General features: G+C 54.5%; 1 protein-coding gene across 2 annotated transcripts in view; it reads right to left on the bottom strand.

Moving 5' to 3' along the window:
* Positions 1-7191: 7191 nt before the first annotated feature.
* The window catches only part of STARD8 (StAR related lipid transfer domain containing 8), a 74955-nt gene continuing 54635 nt past the window's right edge, over positions 7192-27511 (bottom strand). For both annotated transcript variants that reach the window (XM_027093629.1, XM_027093630.1), the window contains 13 exons: positions 19637-19708; positions 17109-17190; positions 16076-16139; positions 13458-14845; positions 12593-12766; positions 11445-11604; positions 10782-10980; positions 10171-10381; positions 9789-9903; positions 9281-9505; positions 8071-8288; positions 7794-7970; positions 7192-7648 (listed from right to left, as the gene is read on the bottom strand). In XM_027093629.1, the coding sequence (XP_026949430.1) occupies positions 7531-7648; positions 7794-7970; positions 8071-8288; positions 9281-9505; positions 9789-9903; positions 10171-10381; positions 10782-10980; positions 11445-11604; positions 12593-12766; positions 13458-14845; positions 16076-16139; positions 17109-17190; positions 19637-19708 (3203 nt within the window). In that variant the 3' untranslated portion in view covers positions 7192-7530. The remainder of the gene's footprint in view (positions 7649-7793; positions 7971-8070; positions 8289-9280; positions 9506-9788; positions 9904-10170; positions 10382-10781; positions 10981-11444; positions 11605-12592; positions 12767-13457; positions 14846-16075; positions 16140-17108; positions 17191-19636; positions 19709-27511) is intronic.

Below are 27511 nucleotides of genomic sequence, written 5' to 3'. Positions count from 1 at the left end.
GTTTTGTGAACATGTAATGAGAAAACAGGTAGGCGAGCTGTGTCAACCACACCGAAGAGGGAGGGGCTGGGTTTCATTTCTGTAGTTCCCCCTCCTCGCCCTGGGCCCTGCCTCCCTTCTCAGCACCTTGCCCCCCACGCCCCATCTTTCACTCCCCTCATCTCTGCTTCCCCTTCTCATAAAGCTGTCACAGGCCAAGACATGGCCATTTCTTCTGCCTACATAAGCAGTGCTTGTTCATGCTGGTGTTCTTCTGTGACCTCTACAACATGTCCCACTCCAGGGACAAGCTGGAGCCACTGGTTCAGCTGACCCCCCCCCCGGGGGGCTGGTTGGAAGGAGGCCAGCCTCAGGTTGGGCCCAGCTCTTCCCCGGCCCCTCAGAGGAGAGGAAGCTGGGAACCAGGGGCTCTGCCGCCCAGTCAGGAGCCTGGGGCGATAAATCGCTCTCATTTGCCAGCAAGAAGTCGGTCCAAGGCCATAGGAGCCAGTTAGAGGCCCTGACAGGAACGTGCTTGCCTCTCTGGACTAGGAAGCATAGCTGAGGTGGAGCTGGGAAATGAGAAGCGGTGTCCACAGTCACTCGTGTTCAATGCGCCCAAAGTGAATTGTAGAGACGGACACCCAGCTGCCCAGGCCTCAGGACCTCTCTCCCTCTGAGCAGAGTTGTTTTTACTCATTTATAGCTTCTGTGCTGCCCTCTGCCAGGGCCAGCTTATTGTTAGTTGTGTAGGTCCAGCATCTAGGGCCCAAGAAAATGTTTTAATTTTAATTTATTTTAACATCGGAAGAAAAAAATGAATATAATAACAGTGAATATATAATGATTAGTTCAGCCCAGAGAATATTTGAGTTTATACCAATGTAGTTGTAAAATATATATTAAAACATTGTTTAGGAAGGAAGGGCCTACGAAGGCAAAAGTAGGCAGGGCCATGAAAGCTCATATGCAGCCCTGGTCTCCGCACAATCACAGACCTTCCCCGTTGGCTTGAGACACCATCTGCCTGTCTAGAGGCCGTGGCAGCCCAAGGCCACCCTGGGGCCCTTCCTGGGCAGGGCAGGAATCCTAGGGACAGGGCAGACCAACCCCCAGCAGGCTGCGGGGGTGGCCTGGGGCAGAGAAAGGCAGCCTCGATGACCAGTGTGCATCCCTGCAGTCCTGCCCCTCTGCCCTGCGTCCTGGTCTCAGCTTTCCTCAAATGCTTTTCCTCCCTTGTTCAACAGCTCTCACACCTTCCACTCCCGGTTCCCTCCCCACTGTTCCGGCAGACACGCTGATGCTACCAGCAAGAGGTGGGAGCATCCTCTCCCTTCACTCTGGATGGCAGTGGGAAGAAGACAAGTTTGGGAATCTGGGCAGAAGTTCTAGCTCAACTGCTTGCTTGCTGTGGACCCCAGGGCAAGTTTCCTTGCCTCTCAGACTCTCAGATCTCCATCCAGGGAAAGGGGGTGCTAACACCGCCCAGGGGACTTTTGAGGTTAAAGGATATCCTGCGTGGGAAATACATGGCACAGGGCCTGGTATAGAGTCAGCACTCAGTATCCACGTGCTCACTCCTGGGTGGCAGAAGTTTGATGCCAACCTCACTCACTCTTCCCCAGGTTCCTTTAAGCTCCAGGGCCCCTTTCCATCCTCACTGCCCCCATCTCATGTTCTCTCATGTCTCCCTGCTCCTACACACAAATATTTAACTGCATTCAGCACACACTCCCTGAGCTCCCTGACACTGGCTCTTCTAGACCAGATCCGGTGCTGGCCACTGGGGCTACAGAGATGCCTCTCACCTGGTCCCTGTCCTGGATGTCGTAACCTAGATGAGGAGATGAGCTTGTACATTTGATGTTAGTTTTATGTGACAAAATTCCACTCAAAAAGTACTTCATGAGCTCAGGGGCAGGTTGGTTGGGAGAGGCTGGCTGAGCCTGGAAGGGGGCAAACCTAGCTGGTGGGGGGGCTTGTAGCGCAAGGGCTTGGAGTAAAGGAGGCTACACAATAAACAGTGATGACGTGCTCCCTTTCTGCCTAGGACTGTACTGGGCACTGTGCTGGGTAGGTGGGTTCCTCACAACACCCTAGAGAGGTAGGCATTCCTGTACCCATTTTACAGATGAGAAAACTGAGGTTCAGAAAGTCAAGTTCACACTGCCAAGAAGTGGCAGAACCAGGACTTGAACCCACTTCGGTGTCTCCAGATGCCTTCCCTGGGCCTCCCTGCCTCCTCGAGCTGGGCACTATGAAGGACTCAGTGGTGAACCCCACCAGGATCCTGATCCCAGGTGCTCCCAGACTACTGGGGATACTGGCAATGTGACTGGTGCCCAAAAAACCCGAAGAGGAGGCATCAGTAAGATGGAGGTCTTAGATGCAAAGGGCAATGACAAGTCAGAGGAGGGATAGAACAAACCTTGCTGGAAGTTTTGGGAATGACTTCATGGTGGAGACATATTGGAATTGAGTATTATTGCCAGACTGGTGAGGTTGGACGGTGATAGCACTTTGCAATAATCAACCTACCTTGCTAAGTAATTCACACATCTCTCTGAACCTCATTTTAGTTATGTATGGGGAAACTGGGGCCCTGAAAGTTTAAATAATTTGCCCACAGCCCCACAGCTAACCACTGCCAGAGCTGAGACTTGAACCTGGGTCCTCTGAGTCCAAGACAGTCCTACTTCCACTCCTGGCAAAGGGAACTAAGGGAGCGTGCCTGGAACACAGCTGGAGAACAGAGGGTAAGGGGGAAGAAACTTGGTGGACAGGTCAAGGCTGCATTGTGGGGGGAGGGGAAGTGGAGGCATTGACAGTTTTTGAGTCAGAAAGACAGGGTGACACTCGACTTTAGAAAGATTGACCTGGTACTGGGTATAGGTGGAAAAGGGTGGGAGAGGAGAGACAAGAGATGAGGGCCTCTCCCGAATATCCAGGTGGAAAGGAATGCAATGTGAACTGGGCTCCTGCAGACATTGGGTCAGGGGCTGGAAGTGGGGACACCGTGCAAGGAGACTCAGCAAGACGTGGTTACTTCCCCATTAGGCCCACGTGACCTGGCCCTACCTCTCTGACCCCATCTTCTCCCACTCTCCCCTGCTCCCTGCACCCTAGCCACTCTGACCTGGGAATGCCAACTTTGTCTCCACCTTAAGGTCATTATACTTGCTCAGTATTTCTTCTGCCCAGAACTCTTTACCTTAGATCTTTGCATAGCCCATTCATTTTCCCCAGGTCTTGGCTTCCATGTAACCTGCTTAGAAAGGCCATCTGTGACCACCCTATTGGAGCAAGTGCTCAGTCACTACTACCTCAGCCTGCTTTATTGCCTTCATCACCCTTATGATAGCTGAAGTTAGCTTGTGTGTTTATCATCCACCTCCCTCCACTCACCCATCTACTAGAATGTGCACTAAAGGCAGGTGAGAATCTTATGAGTCTTGTTCACTGATGTATTCTCTGTGCCTCAGCAGAGTCTGGCATCAAACAGACGTTCCACAACTACTTGTTGAAAAGCAGAATGGGTGAGAATTTGAATGGATGGATGGATGGATGCATTGGTTGAGAAGGAAGGTGGGATCATGGCTGATTTGGGGATCTGAGCTGTGCAGCCAGGAAGATAACATGTACCATGAACTGAGACAGAGCAGGCAGCAGGGAGAAGACTGTGTGTGGGAAGACGGTGAGTTTGCCTTGGGCCTGTTAATTTTGATATGCAGGTGGGGCCTTCAGGTGCAAAGGTCCATTCACGCAGTGATAAATACTGGCCAGAGCCAAAGGAAGTGATGGGCATCTTGGTAGTGATGGGGCGGGGGACGGCATCCGCACAGAGGTGTAAAGTGAAACAATGGATGTCAGCGAGGTCCCTAATGAGCAAGATGAGGCAGAGAGGACAGGATAAGGAAGGAAGGCTTCAAGACTAAAGCTAAGGCCATGGGGCCAAATTCTCAAGGAGGAGGTAGAGTGAAAACCAATCAGTAGTTAGGATGTAAAGAGGTCACTAGGATATTTAGAGCCTGGTGAAGGGGTAGCTGTGTCCAAAATGGTGAAAGCCGAAGTTGTGGTGGTCTGGCAGCCAAAAGGGTAGGTAGGGCCTTGATGCGAATCAGGAAATGATATGCATGTGCACCCCACTCCCACCCACCTAAGGCCAAGCCTTCCACGGAGTCTGGCAGGGAGGCGGCAGGGCAGGGGAGACTACCATTTATTCATGTCCGCCATGTCCTAGGCACTGTGTAGCCATATTCACAATCGCTGGCTCATTTAACCCTGATGACACCCTCGAGGAAAACCAAATCAGAAATGTTACATGTGCCACTTAAGGTCACAGAGCCAGGTGATGATATAGCTAGTTCTGAGCCTGGGTTTGTCTACCATCTACCCTCAGCCACTCTGGCAACAGGGCTCTGGAGACTGGAAAATAACAGATTGATGCTCGTGGACAGATTGTTCAGTTCCCATGTGGGATTCACCCACAGCCTGGTTTCACTGGGTCGGGGGAAGCATAAGAGTAGAACGTACAGGCAATGGGGTTGGGAATTTGAGGGTGAGAATTCTCTGGCACCAGGGAAAGGCCAACTCAAGGTGGATCAAGGTACAAGACTGAGGGTTAGAAATGGCCATGGGTGGTGCCTGCCATGTGTGGGAGTGAGTGGCCTGGGCGGCCTCATCATCGTGATACCCACTCCGATGTCTATAAGCCATGGCAGTCCATTCACAGACTGCATGGTGGGCCAGGCAGAGATGCCAGGATGGAGGAATGGAAGCTTCTGCTTTATGCAGGGGGGTAACACTGCATAAAGGCCCAGAGCAGCTCCCCTGCTTGGTACTACCTCTCCTGAAGTGCCAAACATAGAGGAGCCACGCTGGGCAACTGGTCCAGGGCCTCGGAGTCCAGAGCTGAAACACGGGAAATTCTCTGGCCCTTCCAAGAACCTCCTCCATAACTCTTTTCTGTCTCCTGGCATTTTCATGCCACCCATGAACAGCATGCTCAACCGTATCCTCTGTACCATCACCACGGCCTTCTTCCATGACCAGGTGGGGCAGTACCTGTGCCAAAAGTTCCCCTGGCTGCCTGCCTTGAAAAGTACTGGCTCGAGCTTCACGCCGGTGTCCCCTAACACTAGAGCTGCTTGAGTGATCTCCCATCCTACATCACACACGGGGTGCCTTCATTGTTTTCCCAAAGTCAAGGGGCTGACAGCTTCTCTGCTCCACCTCACTCCCCTCCAGGTTTAGCCAAGACCCCCAGGCAGCAGCAGTGAGGAAAGGCCAAAGGCATGTAGGTACAGCTGAACCCAGAAGAAGAGACTGGAAGAAAGTGACAGAGAAATGGGACTTGACAGACACCGAGTGTAAGTGCTGAACACTTACTGAGCCAGACTTGTGATGAGGTCATCACTGGACTGTTTGGCCCAAGAGGAAGCTGAGGTTCAGAGAAAGAGAAAGAACAGGACTTGTTTACCCCGGGCTACTCAACAGCACTCAAACGATGCAAACAGATTGATTGCAAAGCCTGTACTCTCTCTCTAGCTGCCCCTCGGAGCTTGGGGATTTTATGGCTATAGCAATGTGGCAAAGAAAGCAGGAAGTCTATATGAGGGGCCTCTCTTTGCCGGCCACTGGAGCCAGGCCAGGGGCTGCCTTGAGGCACTGAGACCTGTATCAGGCTGGCTTATGGGTAGAACAGGGTCCCCAAGCCTCTTGAGCCTGGGTCTCCATTCTTCATCCTTCAGCTTGAGCCATGTGCAGCAGGGGAAGAAAGGACAGCATAGCAAAGGCATCCCTCCATAGGGCTATCGTCAGGATGCATGAGGTCATGTTGGGGGCTGCTCAGATAGGGGACCTGGTCAGGTCAGGGAATAGGGTTTGCGGCTTCTGCCCAAGCCCTGGCTTCTCAGAATCCTGCCTCTCCCAGCCCCAATCATCTCCCGAAGAGAAAGGCTGAGGCCCTTCCCCATTTCTCCTGCGGCCTCCCTCAAGTCCTACGTTGGTAACACGCACAACCTCTGACCCTAACACCGAAACTGCATCGTAATTTGCCTCTTGTCCCTGGCCCATCGTCTCAGCAAAGACAACCACACAGACAGAGTGCCTCTGTAGGAATGCTTTATTGTTCCACTAGGGGTGGTCACATGGACCATGCTCTCCACCTCCCCTGTCTCATCTTAAGTGCCCTTCCCGCCGAGGCTTTCCAGACCCCTGCCCCCACCCAACAGATTATGGTACACTAATGATAGAATACGTGTGTGTGTGTGTGTGTGTGTGTGTGTGTGTGTGTGTGTATAGATGTGTGTGTGTGTATATATGTATCTATATATATACACAAATACATTTTTTATATTCTGACTGTACAGTATTTACAGATACAAATAAAATAGATAGATAGGTTTAAACATTACAACTGACTGGCTGGAACCCATCCCACTCCAGTTTATTCAGCCAAAAACGATAATAAAGCACCAGCTGGCGTTTGGCATTTGACTTTGCACGTGAACCAAGATGGCTGGTGGGTGGGATAGGTCAGGTTTGGATCAAGCCCCAGCAGGCTGAGCTGACATTATGCCCCTCCATCTGACTAGCTGGCTGCTTGAACCAGGGGCCAGGTCTCTGCTGGAGGAAGGGACTGTCATATCAGCCTGCTAACGCAGGCAGGAAAAGCAGGAAAAGCGACGCGGACATCGATAGTGTCTCCTCACCACCATCTGCTTTTGCTCAGCCCGTGTGGTGGGAGCGAGGCTGTTTACCCTCTAGACATGGCAGTGCGTGGCCAACGGCTACACAGGACCCCAGGGAGTGGCAGATAAAGTATGGGGCCCGAGTCAGGGGAGATTGGTTCATTGGTCTCTTGAGATCTGAGAAAGGAAGGTTCCCCCCACTCTCACATCCCAAGCTACCCCAAATCGTCATGTCACCTACTGGGACCCATCAGTGCCTCCTCTTTAAATCACCCTCATAAAAATCAGCATCATATTTACACAAATCAAACAGCTCATGGTGGCTGGGGCTGCTCTGTGCTCTGCCCCTGTGCCTATCCGCTCCGGTCCAAATTCTCTGCAAAAACCAGTTTAGGACCAATGTTGGGCCCCAAGGCACTACCAGAACCTCCTGTCCAAACTCAAAGGGACCCTAGCACCAAACAGGATGGCTTGGCCTCTCAGAATGGCAGAGTGCTAGGAGCACACACTACTCTCTGCCTCCTCACCCCGCAGGCGGAGGAGCTGGGAAGGCTTCAGACTGACCGGTGGCTCCTTGGACTTGAAGGGCAGTAGCCGTCTTCCTGCTCCAAAAGTGACTCCTCTCTCTCGGGAGGGCAGAACACAGGTTTGGGGGTGGAGATGGAGTGGAGACAGGACACTGAAATTCTCTCTTCCTTCCCTGTACATATGGAGGAGCTTCAGGAAGTAAGGGCGACCGCATGGCCTTGCCTCTACCCTTGGAAGCAGCAACCATCCGAGGGCGGCTCTGCTCTCATTCCCCCTCACTGAGGTGGTGCCAGGGGGCCTGAGTGGTGCCAATCTGGGACCAGGCCAAGGCTCACAACTTTGTCTCAGGGCCAGCTGCCTGCAGGGTCGGGAAGGAATCCCGGATCTTTGCCACCTCCATGGCACACAGGTGCCCGAAGACTTTGTTGTACCAGTCAGGAGAACGGCCCCTGGGGAAGTAGAAGCAGGAAGCCATGAGCCGTGGGTACTTCCCTGGAGCCCCTGCCAGGGACAAGGAAGACAGGACTTGCCCCCCAGGATCAGGGGCATGGGGTAGAGGTGGGGGGGGGGCGCGGGGCTGAGGTGGCCTGGTACCTGAGGTCAGCGCGGCAGATGTGAGTGAGCCGGGAGCGGCCCAGGCCGCAAGGTTCCATGAGGTACTGGGAAGTGAGCATCAGGGCCCGCACCCCCGACTCCGGCACGGGTTGCTCAGGATCCAGGGACTGAGAGACGAGGAGGCAACCCCCACGGGGCAGGTCAGAGCGCCACATCCTGTGGGGAAGGGACACACACATTCAGCTTCCTAGCGCCGGTTCCCACCCCACCTCCTCAGTCCCCCAAGTACAGCAGGGTGACAGCTCAAGCCCCTCACCGGAGCACCACAAAGTCGCGGCAGGGATGGGGCGCCATGCTGTCGGTGACGTAGTGGTACAGCTCCACACCCGGCATCAGGGCTTCCAACACCTGGGCCCGCAGAAGGTCCTCATCCCAGAGGGCCCTCTCCCGCAGGACACGGTGTAGCACCACGGCCGGAGGGGCAGCCACTTCTGTGGATGCCTTCCACACACACAGCGGGTGCCCGTCTGGTGCCTGCGAGCCACAGGAGTGGGGACGGGGGAAGCTGTCAGGGCTGGAGAACTCCCAATCCACCCCTGGGCCCCGGCCTGCCCTCACTCCAGCCCCCAACAAGGGAAGGAGGCAGGACTACTCCGCTAACCCCAGCCAGATCCAGACAGGCCAGCCCTGCGCTCCCTGTCCTCTTTCTCCTTTCCAAATTTCTGCTCCTCCGCCTGCTCAAGGGCACAAAGAGATGACAGGACACACATTCTCTGAGGCCTACTAGGCTCTACCAAGCAATGGGCACAGTGCTTGGAATTTCTGGAACTGAATATGGTGGTCATCCTCAAGGAACTCCCCGTCTAGTGTGGGAAGCGGAACACGTGCATGGCAACAAAAGCCGCCACTTCCTGAGCCTTTTGCATGTGCCAGGCCCTGTGCAAGCTTCTCACCCTGACCCTGTAAAGAAGCTTTTACTATGACCGGTTTATCCATGGCAAACCTTGGGCTTGCAGTGTTACTTATAATCAGAATCCGAGAAAGAACATGGCTAGTGCCAAGAGAAGGACAGAGAGAAGTCACCTCCAGCCTGGGGTATGACTGGAGGCTCTGAATGGAGGAGGGGCGTATCAAGCTGGGGCTGAAAATGGCTGCGGAAATATAATGCTTGGGGCAGGTCCAGGCAGGAGGACAGCAGGGGTGGAAGCACAAAGGTGGAAACGTGAGGAGCTCAGCGTGACTGCAGTGCAGGTAGGGATGGCAGGTGAGGCTCTAAAAGTAGTGACATGTCTGGAGTGGGCTTTCGGGAAGATAATTCCGGCAGGTGCTCCCTGAGAGAGCGAGCCCTGGTCTCATTTGCTTCTCACTTCCTTAAGGTCCTCGCTCTGCTGGCTGACATTCTCCAAGTATCAGGCGGAAGCACAGCGAGACAGGCGGGGGCAGCTCCTTCCCTGAGGATCCCTGCACACAGCCTGCACTCTGCCCTCTCCCGGCCCCATGGTCACCCTGGGCAGTGTGGTCCTCACCTTCTTGCAAGCCAGCTCCGTGTTCTGGGGCCCTGGCACACTCATCCAGCCCTTGAAGCGCTCAGCGGCATCGCGCAGCAGCTCCTGGATGCTCTCTTCCATGTAGAGGCACAGGCTCATGCCAGAAGCTCGGGCCTGCCGCAGCTCAGCCAGGGCTGGGCCCGGAGGGCTGAGCTCAGCTGCACTGTAGGAGCCACACAGTTGTAGCACCATGTCCTGGGGCACCTGGGAGAGCACACACACACCAGGCTGGGGGCCATGGGAAGCAGCAGAGTCAGGGACGCCCAGTCCCAGAGCCCACGGGGTGTGCCAGGTTCATTTTAAGGGAGCGGAGAGACCTGGCTACTGCGGTGTGGTAGATGAAAAACTTTGTAGGGGAAGAGCTGAAAGTAGGACATTGAAGCATTATGTGTCAAGATGCGCCCTATCCCTGACTTAGGGTGCAAAGGTCAGGCATGTTGGTTCTGCCGGGTCTGAGAAGTAGGCACCATGGCCTAGAGTGACTCACCTGGAAAAGTTTCTTGCAGTCACTGATCATGTGTGATAGGCCCTGGGTGGCAGCCATGTTCTCACTCAAGTCCTTAGGGCCTGGCCGGCCAACCAGGCTACGTTTGCTCTTGATCCTGGAGGGAAGGGCCAGGAAGAGAGGATGGCACGAGGGCACAAGCCAAGCTCCCCAGAAGCCTGTTTGCCAGTCCTGAACACAAAACAACCTGCTGCCCTTTTGAAGACCCTGCTTCACACCATCCAACCAGCCCAGGGCCCCTGAGGAGTCAGGCTGGCCCCTTGTGGTGATGCCTGGGAACTGCAGTGCCAAGCACCCAGGGCCAAAAAGCCAATGGGGCCCAAACCCTTCCTGCTTGGCCCTGCCATGCCTTGCCCTGTCTCACCTGGGGGAGGGGTTATCCTTCTTGGAGACGTTGAGGTGGAAGATGGAAGGTGCCAGGCACACAGCCAGGTTACCAGCTGTCATCTGGTTTTCCTCAGCTGAGGCAATGTCGCTCAGGAAATAGAGCAGGGTCTGTAGCACCTCTCGGTTCTCATCGGGGAGCAGCAAGGTGGCGGCTTGCGCGGCTGCCAACCATTGATCCTTGGGGAGGACTGTGAGGAAGGCAGACAGAAGGGCTTCCTTATTCCCCAAGAGCCTCTGGCAGCAAGCTTCCTGCTTCCAGGAATGCAGAAGGCACAGTGGTCCCAAGGGGAAGTTGGTGAGGGGGAAGGTGGACTCTGGGAGGTCTCTGGGTGCTAGATCAAGCCCGGCTATAATGCGAAGCATGAGCTTGGGGAAGTCCCTGCCATTCCTCAGGGCCTCAGTCCATATAATGGGTTTGGGGAATAGAATGTGGTCTCTAAGGACCTTTCCAACGCGGCATAGTAAATCTTCCACTGAGCTCATTGGCGCAGCTACACTTGCCTGCACAAGGTTTATCCTCCACAAGCCCTAGGATTCAGGGAGGCCGAGAACCTGGCAGGTTACTGAGGATAGGTGCAGGCGACTCACGCTGGTAGATCTGTAGGAAAGTGGTAGTGAGCTTGCTGGTGAAGATTGGCTCAGGCAGGTCCCGGAAATACTGCTTCAGCAGGTCAGCCACATCATAGGCAGACTGGCCCTCGTAGCAGACGTTGTCGGGGGAGGTCTCGTTCATTTGACGCAGGTTCTGGATCCTGGACTTCACCCCGGATTTGCGGAAGATGCCCACCTGGCCCATGCAGGGGAGGGAGAGAGGGAGACATGCAGGGGTGGGAGGGAGACTGTGAGGCCAGCCCTAGACCGTGTGTGTTAGGAGTGTAGGCCACCCCAGAGACATCCAAGCCTGGCAAGCTTCCTGCTGGGCAGGGTAGGAGAGAAATGGCAAAACCAAAGAGCCTTGGGGCCAAGGAGAAAGATGGCTTTAGTGGAGATGAGTAGGAAAACAAGGACCTAGGCTAAGGCGGGCTCCTGGAAGGTGGGGGCTAATGCGCCTGGGCCAGAAAAAAGCTGGCACAGAGCCGGGCAGAAGGGAGCTTTGGGTCCATCCTTGTTGGGCCTTCCTGAGGATAGGAAAAGCTTCTGGTGGGCCAGCCCAACCCAGGGGGAAGGCCAGAGCAGCTCCCCTCCCTAATCCCTCAGCCTTGGACTTCCTTCCCATCACCACCTCTCTTCGTGCTCCCCAGAAGGCCTCACCTGGTCCAGGCACTGGCTACGCAGGTAGCGCATGGCTTGCTGAATGCTCTGGGGTAGTGGCTGGCCCGTGCGCTGCACATGGATGAGGGGCGGCACCCCAAACACATGCTGACCCCGGTAGTCCGGTGTCTTGTTCCTCTTCATGAACTTGGGCACTGACCTGTTTGGGGGAGGGACAAAAGATCAGGAACAAGGATGGGGTAGGCCCAGACACAGCTTGGAGACTCTGTCTGCAGTCTTGGGGGACTCAGGTGTGGGTGAGCAGGGTAAGAAACATGCCATCTCCCCAGAGGCAACATTCATTGAGCACCTGCTCTGGGCCCAGTCCTAGGGAGTCCCAGAGGAACACAGGGAGCTCTCAGTCTGGTCAAGGAGATGACCGCACTGACAGGCAGTGACAATACACGTGGCCAGGAGTATGCCAAGAACTTAGGGGAAGACCCACGAGGGAGGGGAATTGTATGTACCTAGGGGGTCAGGGAAGGCTTCAGAGAGAAGGTGGAAATTCAGCTGGCTCTTAAGGGATGGGTAGGCCTTGTCCCAGAGGATAAATGGGAAAAAGACATTCCAGGCAGAGAGAACAGCATGGGCAAAGGCAAAGAGGCAGGAACAAGAGCACGGTGCATTCAGATAAGGGTGACTAGTCTGCTGGCCTGTATGGTGGTGTGGCTTGGGTATGGCGGACTAAAGAGCCTGACAGATGAGGCGGGGTTGGAACGTGAAAGGATCATGATGGGAAGGAAACTGGACCGTATTCTTTGGCAATGGGGAGCCACAGGAGGGTATCTGTCAGGAGAGTGACCACCAAAGATGCATATTAGGACAATCTCCCTGGTGGCAGCATGGAAATTGGGACGGAGGAGGTATAGCTGGGGGGCCTGGGATCCCAATCCCCACCCCAGCCCTCCTCATTCATGGCACACACTCATGTGAATCCCATGTGCATCCCCCACAGACATACATTTGCCACCCAGAGCCACACTGACCTCTCCAGCCTCCTGGCGCATCCCACCACTCCATTGGCCTAGGGGCTCCACCTGCCTGCACCCACCTTCTGAGGGTGACCCTCCCAGGGCCCTGGAGTGGGGGCAGAGAGGGATCCAGGACTTGGATGAGCAGCTTGGTGCCCACCATGGCCCAGGACTCACCAGACCCAGCCCTGTTTGTGGGGGACAGTGTACTTCTCCATGAAGGCGGTGAGCCGCAGCAGTGAGCCCTTGTGCAAGAGGTGGATCTGGCTGGCAAACTGCCGGTTGATCTCCAGCGACTCTGAGCTGAGGCTGGGCCGGTGGGAGTTCTGGAAGCTGTGCCAGCGGAGCTTCCTGGTGAGGGGTGAGGGGGTAGAGAAGGCCAGAGGAGCAGGTTTCAGTAAACCTTAGTAAAATTGTGTTCTTCTGCTCTTTTTATTTTTCCCCAAAAGAAAAAATATACAAGGAGAAGGGACCACTGTCAGCAATGACGCTGGGCCCCAGGGTGGAGAAAGCTTAGTCTTGGTTTCCAGGGCTGCACAGCGGCCAGATGCTGTCAGAAAGGGTGGCACCGAGCTCAGGCCCATCTAGTGCCAGCAAACAGTATCAGTCCCCCTTCCTTTCAAGACTGCAGTGGAGGGGCTGCCCTGAGAAACCCAGAGTAGTGAAGCTGGGGATCAGAGACCATCTCCTGTGATGCCCTTGATTTACACACGGGGCAACTGAGGCCCAAAAGGAGCCGCAGTTTGCGCAAGGCCATGGCAGAGGCGGGTCCTGAGCCTCACATTCCAGATTCCTGATCCCATTACTCTTTCTATTTCTCTTCTGGGACTGGATTCCCAGGGGCAATCACTCAGCCCCTAAGAACTTGCCCCTGCGCCTTGTGATGAAGCAATTGGCTTGGGGGAGTGAGGAGGGAAAGAGGAAGGGAAGAGAGAAACGGGGTAGGGGAAGAGATGAAGGGAGGGAGAGGGACAGGGAGATGGGGGAAAGAGAGAGAGAGGGACAACAGAAGCCCTGCCCCAACCCTACCCTGAACTCCCACCTGTAGGGTCTGGTAAGTGAGGCCCCAACACCTGAATCTCGTCGTTCACGGGGTGCTGATGCCTGGAGTCCAGCCAGGGACCCTGTGGCCTCAGTCTCGTTTGTGGAGTTCCCGCTACTGTCCAGCTCACTGGAGGAGGCCACAGTGTCAGAAATGGAGTGTCCTTCCACAGACAGACTGGAGGCAGAGGTGGGCTCCCCGCCTGAATTTGCCTCCTGCTCATGATCCTGAGCCAAGCCGGGGGCCCCGGCCTCTGCCAGTGCCAGAAGTTCAGCCTCAGCTGGGGCCTGAGCCTGAGCCGGGACTCCTGGCTGGACATCCGCCTGGCCCGGGGCTGAGGACTCCCTGAGGGCTGGAGCCTCTCCCTGGGCCCGAGCCTCATCGGTCTGGCCTTCCACTCCACTGGTGGCTATTTCTACTGATGAAGCGGCTTCCTCCTCTTCTTCCTCTTCCTTATCTCCAGGCCCCAGGTCTGGGTACATGGCCTGAGACCAGAGCTCCACCCGCTGCTGCAGCCCCCACACGTGCTGGAGGATGTCATCCAGGTGAGTATGGCTGTCCCCACCCTCCTCCTCCTCTTCAGCCTCGGCACCAGCCAGGACAGGCTCAGCTGGGTACAGCTCAGGCATGTTGTCATAGGTGCTGGCGTGGCTGCCCGTGGAGCCACAGGAGCCCCGGCGCCCTTCATAGCCCCAGCAGCTACCTGGCTGCCGATCTGCCAGGTGGTGTCCATCCTCAGGGCACAGGCTCTCAATGGACAGGGAGCGAGGGAATGTGCCTGGTTTGTGGTCCCTGGGCACGTGCACCAGGCAGTCACCCCAGTGTGCCCGCTGAGGACGCTGGAATGTGGCCACAGGCCAGGCCTCCCAGGCCCTCTGGGTCTCAGTGCCACTGCCACTGGCTGAGGTGGCCGCCCGGTTCTTGGCCCTGTAGAGGAAGCCACGGCGACTTCGGAAAGAGGCGGCTTTGGTGGCCTTCTCCGAGGTGGCTGAACTACGCTCTGGCTCTGCTTGCCGGCTGCCACCCTTTTCCTTCCGCCTCAGAGACTCAAGGTGCTTGAGGAAGCTCCGGGAACGGTGCTTCTTGGCTTTGCCTTGTGGAGTCTCCTGGTCCTGAGTGGGGCTGAGGAAGGGCCGGCCACTTGGGCTGGGAGCACAGCCTAGCAAGGGCAGGCCCACTGGCTCGGGCGGTAGGCTCACAGTGATGGCTGGCAGGGAGGTGGCACTAAGCTCAGTGAGGACGCTCTCACAGCTGGAGGTCACTGGCAGGCCAGGGCTCGGTGGGGCCAGCAGGTCAGAGGAGCCCACATGAGACCAGCGCTTACTTTCTCTCTGGAAGGCCCAGTGGTTGTTGATGGTACAATGCTCTTCCTCCTCTGAGTCTTCATTCTGGGAAGGGCGCCACAGGGTGGGGTCAGAGGTGTCCAGCCCACGAGCCCTTGCTTGGGCTCCACTCTCTGCCTCCAAACTCTTGGGGGACTTTGGGACAAAGGGCCCTGCTCTCTGGCTGAGAACACGTCCTAGGAGGGGGGAACTGGCTCTGGGATTGCCAGAAGAAGCTAGGAGTCATGGAGGAAGCCCAGATGGAGGGTAGTGGTCATCTGATCAATCAAATTCTTCCCCATTTTATAGCTAGGGAAACCCAAACAAATGAGAAGCCACTTGCCCAAGGTCATACAATGTCTGCACTAAGTCGGTGACAGGGCCAGGGCTAGAATCCAAGCATCTTGACCTCCTGTTCTCAGCAGCCTCCCAGTGAGTCTCTAGCCTATACTCTTAGATTAGAATCCCAGAATGGCAGAGCTAGAAAGGATATTTTAGATTTTCTAGTTTTCTAATTTGCAAAGTGGGGAAACTGAGGACCAGAGACGGGAAGAGGCTTGTCCAAGGTCACTGAAAAGTCAGTGCAAAGCTGGGACCAGCCGCCAGGTGTCTCCTGCTTCCCGGGCCAGTGCTCTGGCAACTTGGAGATGGCAGGACTCTGGTAGGAAAAGCTCCAGAGAAAAGCCACAAAGCCTGACCCCGGGAAGGATGGGTTCATCCGGCCCACATTCCAGGGCTACATGCAGACCAAGAGCCCTCTCCGTTTCTACAATCGCAGATTGGCGGAGTCAGAAAGGCCTTTGGAGACTATTAATGCCACCCCCAATTCACTGCAGAGATGGAGAAAATGAGGCTCAGTGGGGTAAGACCCTGTGGGGTGAGGTTGGGGATCCTGACTTCTAAGACCATACAGGCCATGATTTTCCATCACATTATTCTGTCTCTGCCCCCTAGTCAAGGAATTTTTGCCATCACAGAGCAGTGTAGGCAGATGGATTTCCCTGAGGGACGGCCATCACTAGGTCAGGTTATTAGTAAGTCCAGGAGGTAGGGGTGGGCTGAAGGGGGTGGGTAAGGCTGCAGGCCAAGGTACTTGTTCTCACACCCCAACTTTGAGACCAGGCTCACCAAAACCCAACAGCCTCATACAGCCCCCTACACCCCACTCCCAGGCTGGAGCAAGGCACTGCTCCAGACAGCCCAGACTCACAGGACACTGGAGCTGGTTTCATAAGCGGTTTTTCTTTGACCTGGGTTCCCCACAAGACCACAGAGCCTACTCTTGTCCTAACTCACCTGCTTGCATTGAAAATGAACCTCCAGTTTCATCGAGGCACAACTGTTCAAGGTCATCAGCCTCCTGCAAGGAAACAAAGCAGGGTTCACTCAAGGGTCCCAAGCCCCAGAGCCTGCAGGGCATAGCCTGCCAAGACACTCCCAAGATGCCACCCACTGCTTTGCGTGCCCAAGACATCAAAACTTCTCCCAAGTCCCCATGTTCATGAAGGTTTCAGTGCCAGACATGATGCTGTGGAGATTATGGGCTCTGCCCTCTGGGAACATATAGATGTGGGAAAACCCACTACAGAGATGGGACATGTTCAAAAACAGAGTAGACAGAAGGCACAGCAGGCACACAGGGGGTGGGACAAGGAACTTCCATGAAGGCAGGGGAATGCAGTCAGGGAAGACTTGCTGGAGAACAGAAATAGGATTCAGAGGGAGAGAGAAACAGGGACTCATATACCAGGCTTCGATAAGAGCCTGTGACAATGTAGAGAGGGAAACGGTCAGTAAACAGACCAGTGTGTGTGTGAGGGGAGGACTGAGGCTGATAAGGTCAGTCAAAGCCAAGTTGCAAAAGGCCTCAGGTGTCATGCTGAAAAAGCTCTGGACTTCTCCCTGCAGACAGCGAGACATTTGAAGCATACGAGTACCCACTGGGAAGCTGACTCTGGTGGCTATAGGGACGTTGGATCACAGCAAGGAGGGGAATGCAGAGCGGGAAGGCCCGAAGGCCAGTTAGGAGGATGAATCCAAGAAGTCGTGGTTTGGCCTCAAACAAGTAGAGAGGGGACAAATCAGAGGAATGTTCGGAGGCTCTAACTGAAGGGAAGAAAGAATCAAGGCTAGACCTTGGCTTTCTAGTGCCTGGGTGGGTGAGGACGTCACAGACACAGTCGACAGAGTGAACAGCGTGACTGCACCAGATGACCTTTGTTAATAGGCAGGCTCCTCCTCTGTCAGAGGGGACAAGGATTGCTTTTTCCCATGAGGAAGCCCCAAGCCAGGCCCCTGACCTCCCAGGCCTGGCCCTTAGCACCCCTACCTGCACAAGGCCCCCAAAGAGTCCTCGTCCAGAAAACCGTGGTCCTTCTTCACAGAGCCAATATCCACAGGAAACGAACCTTCTGTATGCCAGAGAAAAGCCAAGATGAGTCGAGGGTGGCAGGTTAGAAACTCAGTGCCAGCGACCCTTGAGCGAGAAGAAGGGGGCCCAGGAAGCGGGGAGGCAGGCAGGCAGGAGAAAGGCTGCAGCGAAGAAGGGGCCCAGGGAGCTCATGGTTGGCCGTTGGGGGAAGGTCAAGGAAAGGATAGGAGGGCCAAGCTGGACAAGAGGACCCATCAGTCAGTTTTGGCAGGTCCATGGGGGACGGCAGGCTCGAGGCCCTGAGTGGCTGCCCAGAGCCCATGTGGGCTCCTCCAGTCCCCTCTGCATCTTGGGCTGCTCAGACAGGGAACCTCTTCCCTGACCCAAGGTGAACCGGGGAGACCAGGGAGAGAGCAAGGACAGTGTGCATGTGCAGCCAAACAACACCTCGCTTCCACTACCGCTCAGAGCAAGGGCACCCACTCCCTTGGGTCTGGGAAAGAGGAAGGAGTGGGGGAAGAGGAAATAGCATCCCCAAATCCCACACCTCTCTGCCTTACTGGTAAAACAAGCCCATGGACTCATTTACTATTATTAATTGAGCATCGACTTTGTGCCAGGCACTGGGGACACAACAGTGAATGAGACTAGACTGATCCAAGCCTACATGGAGTTTATATTGTCACAGGGGCAACAGACAGTGAACAATATGTGAGAGAAACAAACTATGCAGTTATAAATGCTAGCAAAGACATGAGCCAGGGTGACGGGGTAAAGAGAGGCCTTGCTAAGGTGGTGACTTCTGAGCTGAGCCCTGAAGAGCGAGAAGGGGTCAGCCGTGCAAAGAGCCTGGGAGAAAGTCCCAGGCAGGACCAAAACTAAGGCTCCAAGGAGGGCTAGAGCCTGGTGTGAGCAAGTGGTAGAAAGCAGCCCAGAGAGTAGTGAGCAAAGCAGAGAGAAGTATGTGGAAGCTGGGTGATGCAGTCTCGTTGGCGGGAACAAAGTGCTGACACTCACTTCATTCTGGGTGTGCTATGAAGCCAGCGGAGGAGTAACACAGAGCAGAGTAACCGAGTAATGTGGTCAGGACTGCACTTCCAGGGTCCCTCCAGCTGCTGTGCATTCAGAGTAGAGGACGGAGCACAGAAAGGAGGCTGCAGCACTAGGCCAGGCGAGCGGGTCACACCTATGTGGCAGTGAAGGTGGTAGGAAGTGGATGGATTCAAGATATATTCTGGGGCTTCCCTGGTGGTGCAGTGGTTGAGAGTCCGCCTGCCGATGCGGGGGACGCGGGTTCGTGCCCCGGTCCGGGAAGATCCCACATGCCGTGGAGCGGCTGGGCCTGTGAGCCATGGCCGCTGAGCCTGCGCGTCCGGAGCCTGTGCTCCGCAACGGGAGAGGCCACAACAGTGAGAGGCCCGCGTACCGCAAAAAAAAAAAAAAAAAAAAAAAAAAAAAAAAAATATATATATATATATATATATATATATATATATATATATTCTGGAGGGAGAAGGGACTTGCTGGAGGGTTAGATATGCGGACGAAGGAAAAGAGGAACGGAGGATGATGCCTGGATATGGGGTGCCATCAGGTGGTGACATCTGAGACATCTGTCAGACAGCTAAGCAGAGATACTGAATTCGGAGTTGAAGAGATGAATCTGGAGCTTGGGACTGAGGTCTGGACAGAGAGGCATTGGGGAGTCATCAGAATATATATGGTACTTGGACAAGGATCTCCTGGGAGAGAGATGTCGAGCGAGAAGAGGGGCCAGGATGGAGCCCTGGGACACCCTAACAACTAGGAGCAGTTAGAGGAAGCCAAGTCAGCTAAGGAGACTGAGAGCGGCAGCCAGAGAGACAGCCGGGAGAAGAGGACATTCTAGGAGCTGAAGTGAGTGGCCAACTGTGCTGAATGCTATTGAGAGACTAAGTCAGGACTGAGAAGTGACCGCTGAATTTGACCACGTTGGAGATCTCTGGTGAGCTTGACAAGGGCTGTTTTGTTGGCAAGGTAGGGATGAAGCCAGGGTACAGTGGGGGTGTGGGAAGAAGAGGGGAACTGAAAACAGCAAGTATGAACAACTCTAGAGAAAAACAGAGAAATGAAGGAAAGCAAAGAAATAAGGCCATGGGGAGGGAAGGTGAAAGCAGGGCTGCCAGGGTGCACCCTCCATGTTGCATCTATGTAAATAGGGTTCTCAGAAACAGTACAAAGCAGATGTGGTGGTACAAAGCAGCGGCCTGGCTTGAGACAAGATACTTTAACACACGGGTGACTGCAGAGCTTGTGAGAGCTGATGAGCATGCAGGAGATAGGACAGGATGGTGTAGGAGAGAGGTTGTGACTACGGGAGCAGGGCCAGGGTATGCAGCTTTTTGTGTGGTTGAAGAAAAGATCTGAGGGACCCCATTTTCCAGCTGAAAAATGGAGGGAGAAGGCAAGTTTGGAGGTGGGGAGGGGGAGCCACTGAGTGGCCTTACCTTCAAAAAGCTGAGCATACTGAGGGAATCCTGTCGCTCGGAGCCACCTGCATGCGTTTTTGGCCTCAGCTTCTAAAACAGATGAGGGGGAGAGAGACAGAGAAAGGAGATTAGGGGGTGCTGGCGCCAAGCCGCCCTGGTGTGCGCCCCTGCACCTCCAGTAGGGAGGTACCTACAGCTCTGGTGACCTAGAAATGACAACAGAAGCACAAACAGGCTGGCACATTCACTCCATGTCACAGCTAGGATTTCCCCTCTGCTCCCCAAGCCCTACTCCCAGGATGTGCTGGGACACCTCTCTTATGCTTCATTACCTGTCCCAATCCCCCTCCCACTCTCCCACCCCTGCCCAAGAACAGGACCACCAGCAGCAGCAACTCCCAGGAACATCTGGGGTCAAGGAATACTACCAGGGGAAGAAACCACTGCTGTGTCTTCACCTCCCACCACCCCCGGGGAGCTACCCCCTTCCATGACCCAAGTAGACCGTCCTAGTACAGCTAGGGATACGCAATGTTCAACAGCTATTATTCTCTTTCCTATCATCATACCTAACATTCCCCAGCACTCTGATAAGCAAATCTCATTTAACACACACCATAAGCTGCGCAGATTTTAATATGCCCATTTTACATATCTCCAAACAGGCTCAGAAAGGAAGGGCTCGTCTACAAGTCTCGCACTTGACAAAGTAGAGTGCAGGGGCCGGAGTCCAAGCTCAGTCTGACTCCTGCTCGGGGTTCCGACCCCTTCTAACATGGCAGCTTCCCCAGTGCACTCCCTCCCCCCCCATTCACCAAGTCCCAGCCCTCCCTCCCCACGGGGCCTCCCAGGACTGTTCCGGCACTCTCCCGTGGCTTGGCCTCTTTGTGGCACAACTCAATGCTGCTTGCCAAGCTGACAGTGCTGGCCTATGGGAGTCTTGAAGGGCAATGGCTGGGTTAGCCTCCTACGTCTGCTCTGAGAGTGCCTGGCACAGGGTGGGGCACCCCTGCCAGCCTCAGTGGAGACTTGCAGCTGGACTGAAGCCACAAAGGAGGTCCTCCTGGCCATGGTAGGCTGAGTACCTGCAGCAGAACCCTGGGACTGCCAGTTCCCTACACAGGTGGTACCAGGAAGCAGTGGGGCTGGGAACATGGGACCTGGCATTGTGGTTGGGGGCACAGAGAGGCTGCTGGCTCAGCAGAGCTTCTCTGCCCATGGAGTCCTGCCCCCAACATTTCTTCTACTTCCTTAGTGCCTGTGACCAGGAGACTCCAAGGAGACTGGGGGTGGGGGGCGTTCTCCAAGACAGGAAGAGCTCTCTCCCCAGTGTTCTCCCACAAGGAAATACAAGATGAGATTCTGGTAGCCAGGAATCATAAGTTAAAGGACAAAAAGGTATTTCAGAGATGCTAGGTGGGTAGACAAGGGAGGGAACAGTGCGGGAAGGTGGAAGTCGGTCAGAAGAAATAACAGGCTCCTCAAGGGTCGCACACTAGTGGGGATTCGATGGGGAGAAGAGAAGGCTCTGAAGCTTCTGGAGCCCCTGAGGGCTTTGGGGGCAAACGGGTGGGGCGGGGATGAACACTTGTGCATTTCTGAAAGCATGTGCGTTGGTCGCTGCTGTCCCAGCATCTGTCTCTGCATGTAACTGTAGCCAAGTTTGCTCATGTCCATGATCCACATAGATCAGCATGGGACCATGAACCTGTGCACACTCCCCCACAGGCCCCTCGGTCTGTGCACGCACCTGCACCTGCATCTGTGTGCACATGTGTGTGTTTTATGTTACTACAACCTTCCAACCTACGATAGAAATCTAGGAATCACCAGGACCTCTGAGAGGTACTGGAAAGTGTTTGTTCCCGCAGAGCCCAGCTAGCAATACCTCAGCCCCTCTGGCAGGGGGCAATGCAAGCCCAGGAAATGATCCAGGTCTCTAGGCCAGTGATGATCTCCGGATGTGGTAAAAGTAGCCCAAAGGGACTTCACACCAGCCCAGGCAGCATTTGAGGGACATGGTTTTGCTGCTAGGACAGTTGAGCCGGCTGCCACAGCCACTTCCCTGTCTCCTGCTCCTACCACGCCCTCGTGAAAAGGCCCATCCCTGTCCTCAGAGCCCCTCCAGGCAACCAGCTCTGCTTTCCTGTCATTAGGACAAAGGGGAGGTGCCAAAGGAAGGACCAGGTCCGAGTTTCCAGAAAGGCAGACACAGAAGGAGACAGTGACCTCTAAAGGGCCACAGGTCTAGAATGGCCACCCAAGGCAGAGGAGCCAGTCCCCAGGAACAGGTCTGCATGTCAAGAACACACCCTTGAAGACCACTGCAGCCCTCGGTCACTCGTGGCTAGAGGCAGAACAAGGAGGAGGAGGGGGAGGAGAGAGGAATCTGACTGCCCTTCCTGAGCCTGGAGGTGGCGGAAGAGTGCAGTGATGAAGTCCTGATCTTACACATCTGTGCCTCCTGCCTGAGTCACAGGTCCCGTGGGAGAGGGGCAGGCTGCCCACTCCCCTAATGCTCGGCAGCGGCCCTGGCCAGGGTTGGCGGAAAGGGGACCAGCTCACTCAGGTGGGCGCCAAGTTTTTTCATTCCTATGTAGAGGCCTCTAGCCCCTGCTATTCAAAGCATGATCCCTGGACCAGCAGCAGCACTGGCATCACCTGGGAGCTTGTTAGAAAGGCAGAATCCCAGACCTACTTAATCAGAACCTACATTTAACTAGGTCCTCAGATGATCTGCATGCACATTAAAGTTTGAGAAGCGCTGGCATAAATCACCTACCTCAGGGCTTTTCACCCTTCGATGCACGTTAGAGTCAGCTAGGAAGCTTTGTAAAAATACCAATCCCCCGGGGCCCCGTCTCCGGAGGCCCGTTTAATTGATCTGTGGTGACACTCTCCAAATCAGTATTTTTTTAAAAAGCTACTGTATGGACTGGAAAGGGCCCAAGGGACTTTACCAAGTCACAGAGTTAAGTGTCACAACTGAGACTACGACCCTGATCTTTTAATTCCACGTCCAGCGCTCTTTCCACTGCATTATGGCACCTTCCTTCAGATGCCAGATAAACAAAGGGCTTAGACTCAAAGGAACCAACTCCAGGCCCCCAGACTTTTTTCTGCCCCTTCTGGTCTAGTGGAGTTACAAGTCTGAGTTCCAATCCTGGTTAGTCACTAGCTCTCTGACTAGCCGGTCACTAGCTCTCTGACTTTGGGCAAGTTGTTTAACCTCTCTATGACTCAGTATTCTCCTCTGTAAAATGAGAATAATAGAATCCACTTCTAATAGCTACTGAGAACATTAAATGAAATACCACACATTGTACCAAGCATTCAACAGAGAGTTCCTTGCCCACACTGACTGAAGGGTCCCAAGGAAAAAGAGAAAATGGGAGAAAGAGACTCAGCTAGTGTTCTCTTCTGGGTCTGGAGAGTGGCTGCATCTGTATCTCTGTCAGAATTGGAGCCAGATGGCTCAAGGAAGTGAGATTAAGAGGCAGAAGTTTCAAAGAGGCCACAATAGCTCCAAAAGACAAAGGAGCCAAGGAGTTAGAAGCAGGGCTCCGAATGAATCCCCAGCAGCCCTCCCTGGCAGGAATCTGGAGAATGTAATGGGTTATTACCCAACAGGATGTCAGGGACATTGGCTCCTGACAATACACCACCTCATGGAAGGCTGAGAGGCCCTGAGGCTCCCTCCCAGATGGAGCAGTCAAGGACGTAGGTCTCGGTGATTAAGGGCTGAGCTAAGGTGCTTTGCTTTGTCCCTCCCGCCCATCCCAGCCTGCCCAGGCCGGGGCCAGGAGTGACCACCTACGCCCAGGAGAGTCAATCCACCTGGGGCTGGGGCCCAGGCAGCCCAGACTGAGGATTGCCTTATGTGCCTGGCGGGAAGAGTGACACTGGGCAGGCTGAGGCGAGTGATGGAGGAATGTCTGTGGCCCCTGGTCCTGCCTCTGTGTCCAGATGTGCAGATTCCAGCAGTTTCAACCACTATGTTCTGCAGGCCATGTGCTGGCCAAGGCTAGGGTGATATGCCAGGACAGGTCAGGGACGGCACTCAGCTGGCACAAGCTGGATTCCACTGAGATTTAACCCCAGACTCTCTCCCTGGGGAGAAGCCCAACTGATCCCCTTAGGAGTTGGGGGAGACAACATACTAGAAAGCTCCAGAGTCAAATCAGGCCTCAGGGCCACATCCACAGGTCTCCCAGAGGGAGTGACAAAGAAGGAATAGCCGAGCAGCAGCGGATTGTCTCGGGGGTCAATGACAATATCTACACCTACACTTCCACAGGCCACGTCCAGGGATCCTCTTAGCATGGCACATTTTTCTATGCAAAGATGGACAGAATGAGGAGAAATGCAGGGCTTCTGTTTTTGAGAAATGCTATATGAATGAGGGAAGAGTTTATGCACCCAGGAAAAGGGCAGCAATGTTTTCCACTGAGGAAATACAATAATGCCCAAAGATGACAACTGAGTTGGAGAAAAAGTTTTGTCCAATCACGCTGACTCCCCCACTTGCTGCCTAAGTCATCTTAGGCAAGTTGCTTTATTCTCTAAGCTTTGGTTTCCAAATCTATAAAATGGGGACTAACAACTTTCCTGCCTACCTCTGAGGTTACTGTGTGCATCTGGTTGGCTTCTGTCTGGTTTTGAAAGCAGCTCTATGAAAGTTATCATCAGAGAGGGCTGTTTTGTTAAGACAACTTGAAATCTGCATTCACAGTCTTTAAAGTTCAGTTCCGATTGTGTCCTAGGTGTAAAGTGAGAAAGTAAGTGAGCTAGAAGGAGAATAAAAGGCAATCGGCAACAAAGCTGCCAGCGCTTAGGCCTCAGCCAGCCACTCTCTTCCCTCACCAATCCCCCCCACTTCTCTTCACACCACTATTGGGGAACTCAAGCCCTTTACACCTTTTGGTCACTCAGTGGGCTGAGACAGCTGCTGCCCAGGGCCCGGTTCAGCCTGCTCCCTCCCAACTCAAAGTCCAGCCCAGGCCTAGGGACCAGGCAAGATCCAGGGCCCAGATCAAAGTGTCCTTGTTACTGCTGGAGCAGTCACCTCTCAACTCAGGCTATACATTATAATCTGGGGAGCTTTAAAATGCCAGTGCCTGGGCCCCAATTAAATCATGACCAATTAAATTAGACTCTCTAGGGATAGAGTTAGTTTTTATGTTTTTGAGAGCTCTCCAGGTGATTCGAAAGCACAGCCAGGGTCAAGAACCGCTGCCCTAAACAGACACCACCAGCTAAAAAGCCACAGCATAGGTCTTTAGGAGGATTCTAGCTGGAGGCGATACTCAGGCCCGTTCTCATCACTGGCCTGCGTTTTCTCTGGGCCCGATAAACAGTGATCTGAATGCATGTGGTAGGACAGGAGAGGGCACATCTGTGGGTGTTTGTGAAGGTAATTTATTCAAAGCTTACTTACTCCATGAGGCAGCTTTCAACAAACATGTTGGTTTCCTTTCCCTTACTTAGTTGCCTATTTGGAAAGGTGTCTCCGCTGTGGCCCTCACTGCAGGATGGGTGTCTCCAGCGTGATCTCTCTCACCTTCAGTGAACCCAGAAGGTAGCGCCAGTGTTCAGAGGGGTAAAGAAAGACCTGGGAGGCAGCTGTCTATGTGACAACCCAAGTTCCAAAGGTGGGCTCTGAGGCCAGGCTGGTAGCCAAAGTAGGCAGAGGGGCCGCCTACCACTCCAGGTCCTGCTGCTGCACCTGGGAAATGCCAGGTTCTGGCAAACAGCTTCTCAGATCATTTCTCTTGGTTGATGCAAGTCTCAGTTCCTCTGCCCACCCCCACTCTTAGAGAGGGACCCCGCTTGAGGAGGAGATGTTGGCCTTCCAGCAGAGGGCTCATATCTCAGTTGGCCCCAAGTGCTCATGACCAGCTCCTTTCACCCTCCCATAAGGTTACACTAAGGGGCCTTGGCCACGAGAAGAGTGCCCACCCAGCCCCAAGGTGGTGTCTCATTTGAATCTGCACAAAGGGGTCCTCGAGTTTGGTAGTGACCCTGGCATAGGTGCTGCAACAGGTGACCACCTGGCTATGCCACCTCTCTCTCTGGGGGACTGAAGGAGAGGGGTCTTCACAAGGGCCGGTACTAAGAGCTGTCATGGATGCCACGACTGCGAAGCCTTCCCCTCCTGACCTTGAAGCGGACATTCAGGGGGGTCTACCATGCACTGTCCTCTGGGAGGTCAGGTGCACCCATCATCTCTCCTGCTCCTGCTGCTCTTAGCTGGAATCACAACTTTAACTAGATTGTTCCAGGGGAGGGAGGGAGAGGGAGGAAGGGAGACTGAGACCAAAATAGCTCTCATCCCACATTCCAACCCTCGCAGGAGGCGAGCCGCAGCAAGGGCTGCCGATGTCAAGCGGCTGAGCTTGACAGTGCTGGACGCTGACCAGCCTCTGGCTTGTTAGGTCAGAACTCGGGGCCCCTGCTGCACCTGTTCGGATGCAATCCTTGGTCTCTCATCTGGAGCTACGGCAGGATGCCAAGGCCCTGGGCCCACGTGAGCAGCACTTTTGGAGCCTCCCCATCACAAGTGGGGCACCACCGAGGCAAATGGCCCAGGAGAATACACTACTATGGGACTGGGTGGCAACAAAATGAAGACATCAAATCTTCTTGCTAGCCAGTAGCAGGTTCACACATGCGGCCCTCCCTCCTTAACACTCCATATCCATGTCATGGCCACAGGGCCACAGGGATTCTCAACCAGAGACAATTTTACCCTCCCCCCGGCCCCAGGAGCCCTTTGGCAATGTCAGGAGACATTTTTGGTCATCACAACTGGGGGAGGATGCTGCTAGCATCTGCCAAGTAGAAGCCAGGGATGCTGCTAAACATCCTACCGTGCAAAGGACACCTCCCACAATAAAGGAAAGGCTGACTCCAGACCTGAAGTGCGAGACCAGGAGGGCACTTTCCTTCCACCTTACCTGGGGGCCTCAAGTACCTCCAGGCATCCCCAGCCCACCTTGGGGATGTCCTGAGGAGTGAGGTGAAGAATGGATACAGTGTTCACTGGAGGTCCCTTGTCTTTGCACACTGTGGACCCCTTGCAGGGTCAGCCAAGGGGAGGTGACAGTTCTCGTTTTTGGAGTTTTTATAAATAAATACGGAAGTGACACAAGGAACCCTCCACTGTGTTCCCCCACACACAAACACAAACTGTGGCCTGAGCTCTAGTATGCAGCTGTAAATAGAGGAGGGTCATGAGGGCCCTGTGGCTAACCCAGACCTCTGGCTTGCTGGGGCTGCTTGACAATTTGGGTCCAAGGTTGGCCCAGCCTGTGGTCTCCTAGGCAAACACTTGATGTAGCAGAGCCAAAGAAGGCAGCTGACATTCCTGCTTGGCCCAGGGCTTCCTTGTGAAAGCGAAGGTCAAAGCTGTCACGTGCTCTGCCGCAGCGGCTCCATTAGCTTTCTTGCCCTCAGGGGATCCTGTCCCAGGTGCTCTGACAAGGTCACGGTGACAAGGAAAGACAGGTGTTTTAATAATCCACATGCTACTCCATCACTTCCAGTCTGGAGCCTGGAGGCAAGAGATGCCAGCCTAACCGGTCTGGGGCAGATGGAACCGCTCTCCACTGTGGTATGGGTGGAAAGAATATTGGATTGAAGGTCAGGACAACTACATTCTGGCCTTAGCTCCAGTAGGAACTTGTCGGGTGACCTTGGGCAAGCCAGTACCTCTGTCTAAGTTGCAGTTTCCCCATCTTCTTATGGCCACTCACCAAAGTCTAGACCCGGAACAGAAGTATGTGTAATTGGCAGTGGCTGGTTCGGTAGAGAGGGGAGCCTCTCCTGCACGTTCTCTTCCGGGAGACTCAAGAGAGGACCCTCTGTAGCGACCAAGAACAAACCCACCTTTCC

The sequence above is a fragment of the Aethalodelphis obliquidens genome, unplaced genomic scaffold (assembly GCF_003676395.1).
Source record: "Aethalodelphis obliquidens isolate GAN/ISIS:26980383/991018 unplaced genomic scaffold, ASM367639v1 scaffold85, whole genome shotgun sequence".
Classification (NCBI taxonomy): Eukaryota; Metazoa; Chordata; class Mammalia; order Artiodactyla; family Delphinidae; genus Aethalodelphis; species Aethalodelphis obliquidens.
This window is presented reverse-complemented; position numbering and strand designations above follow the sequence as displayed.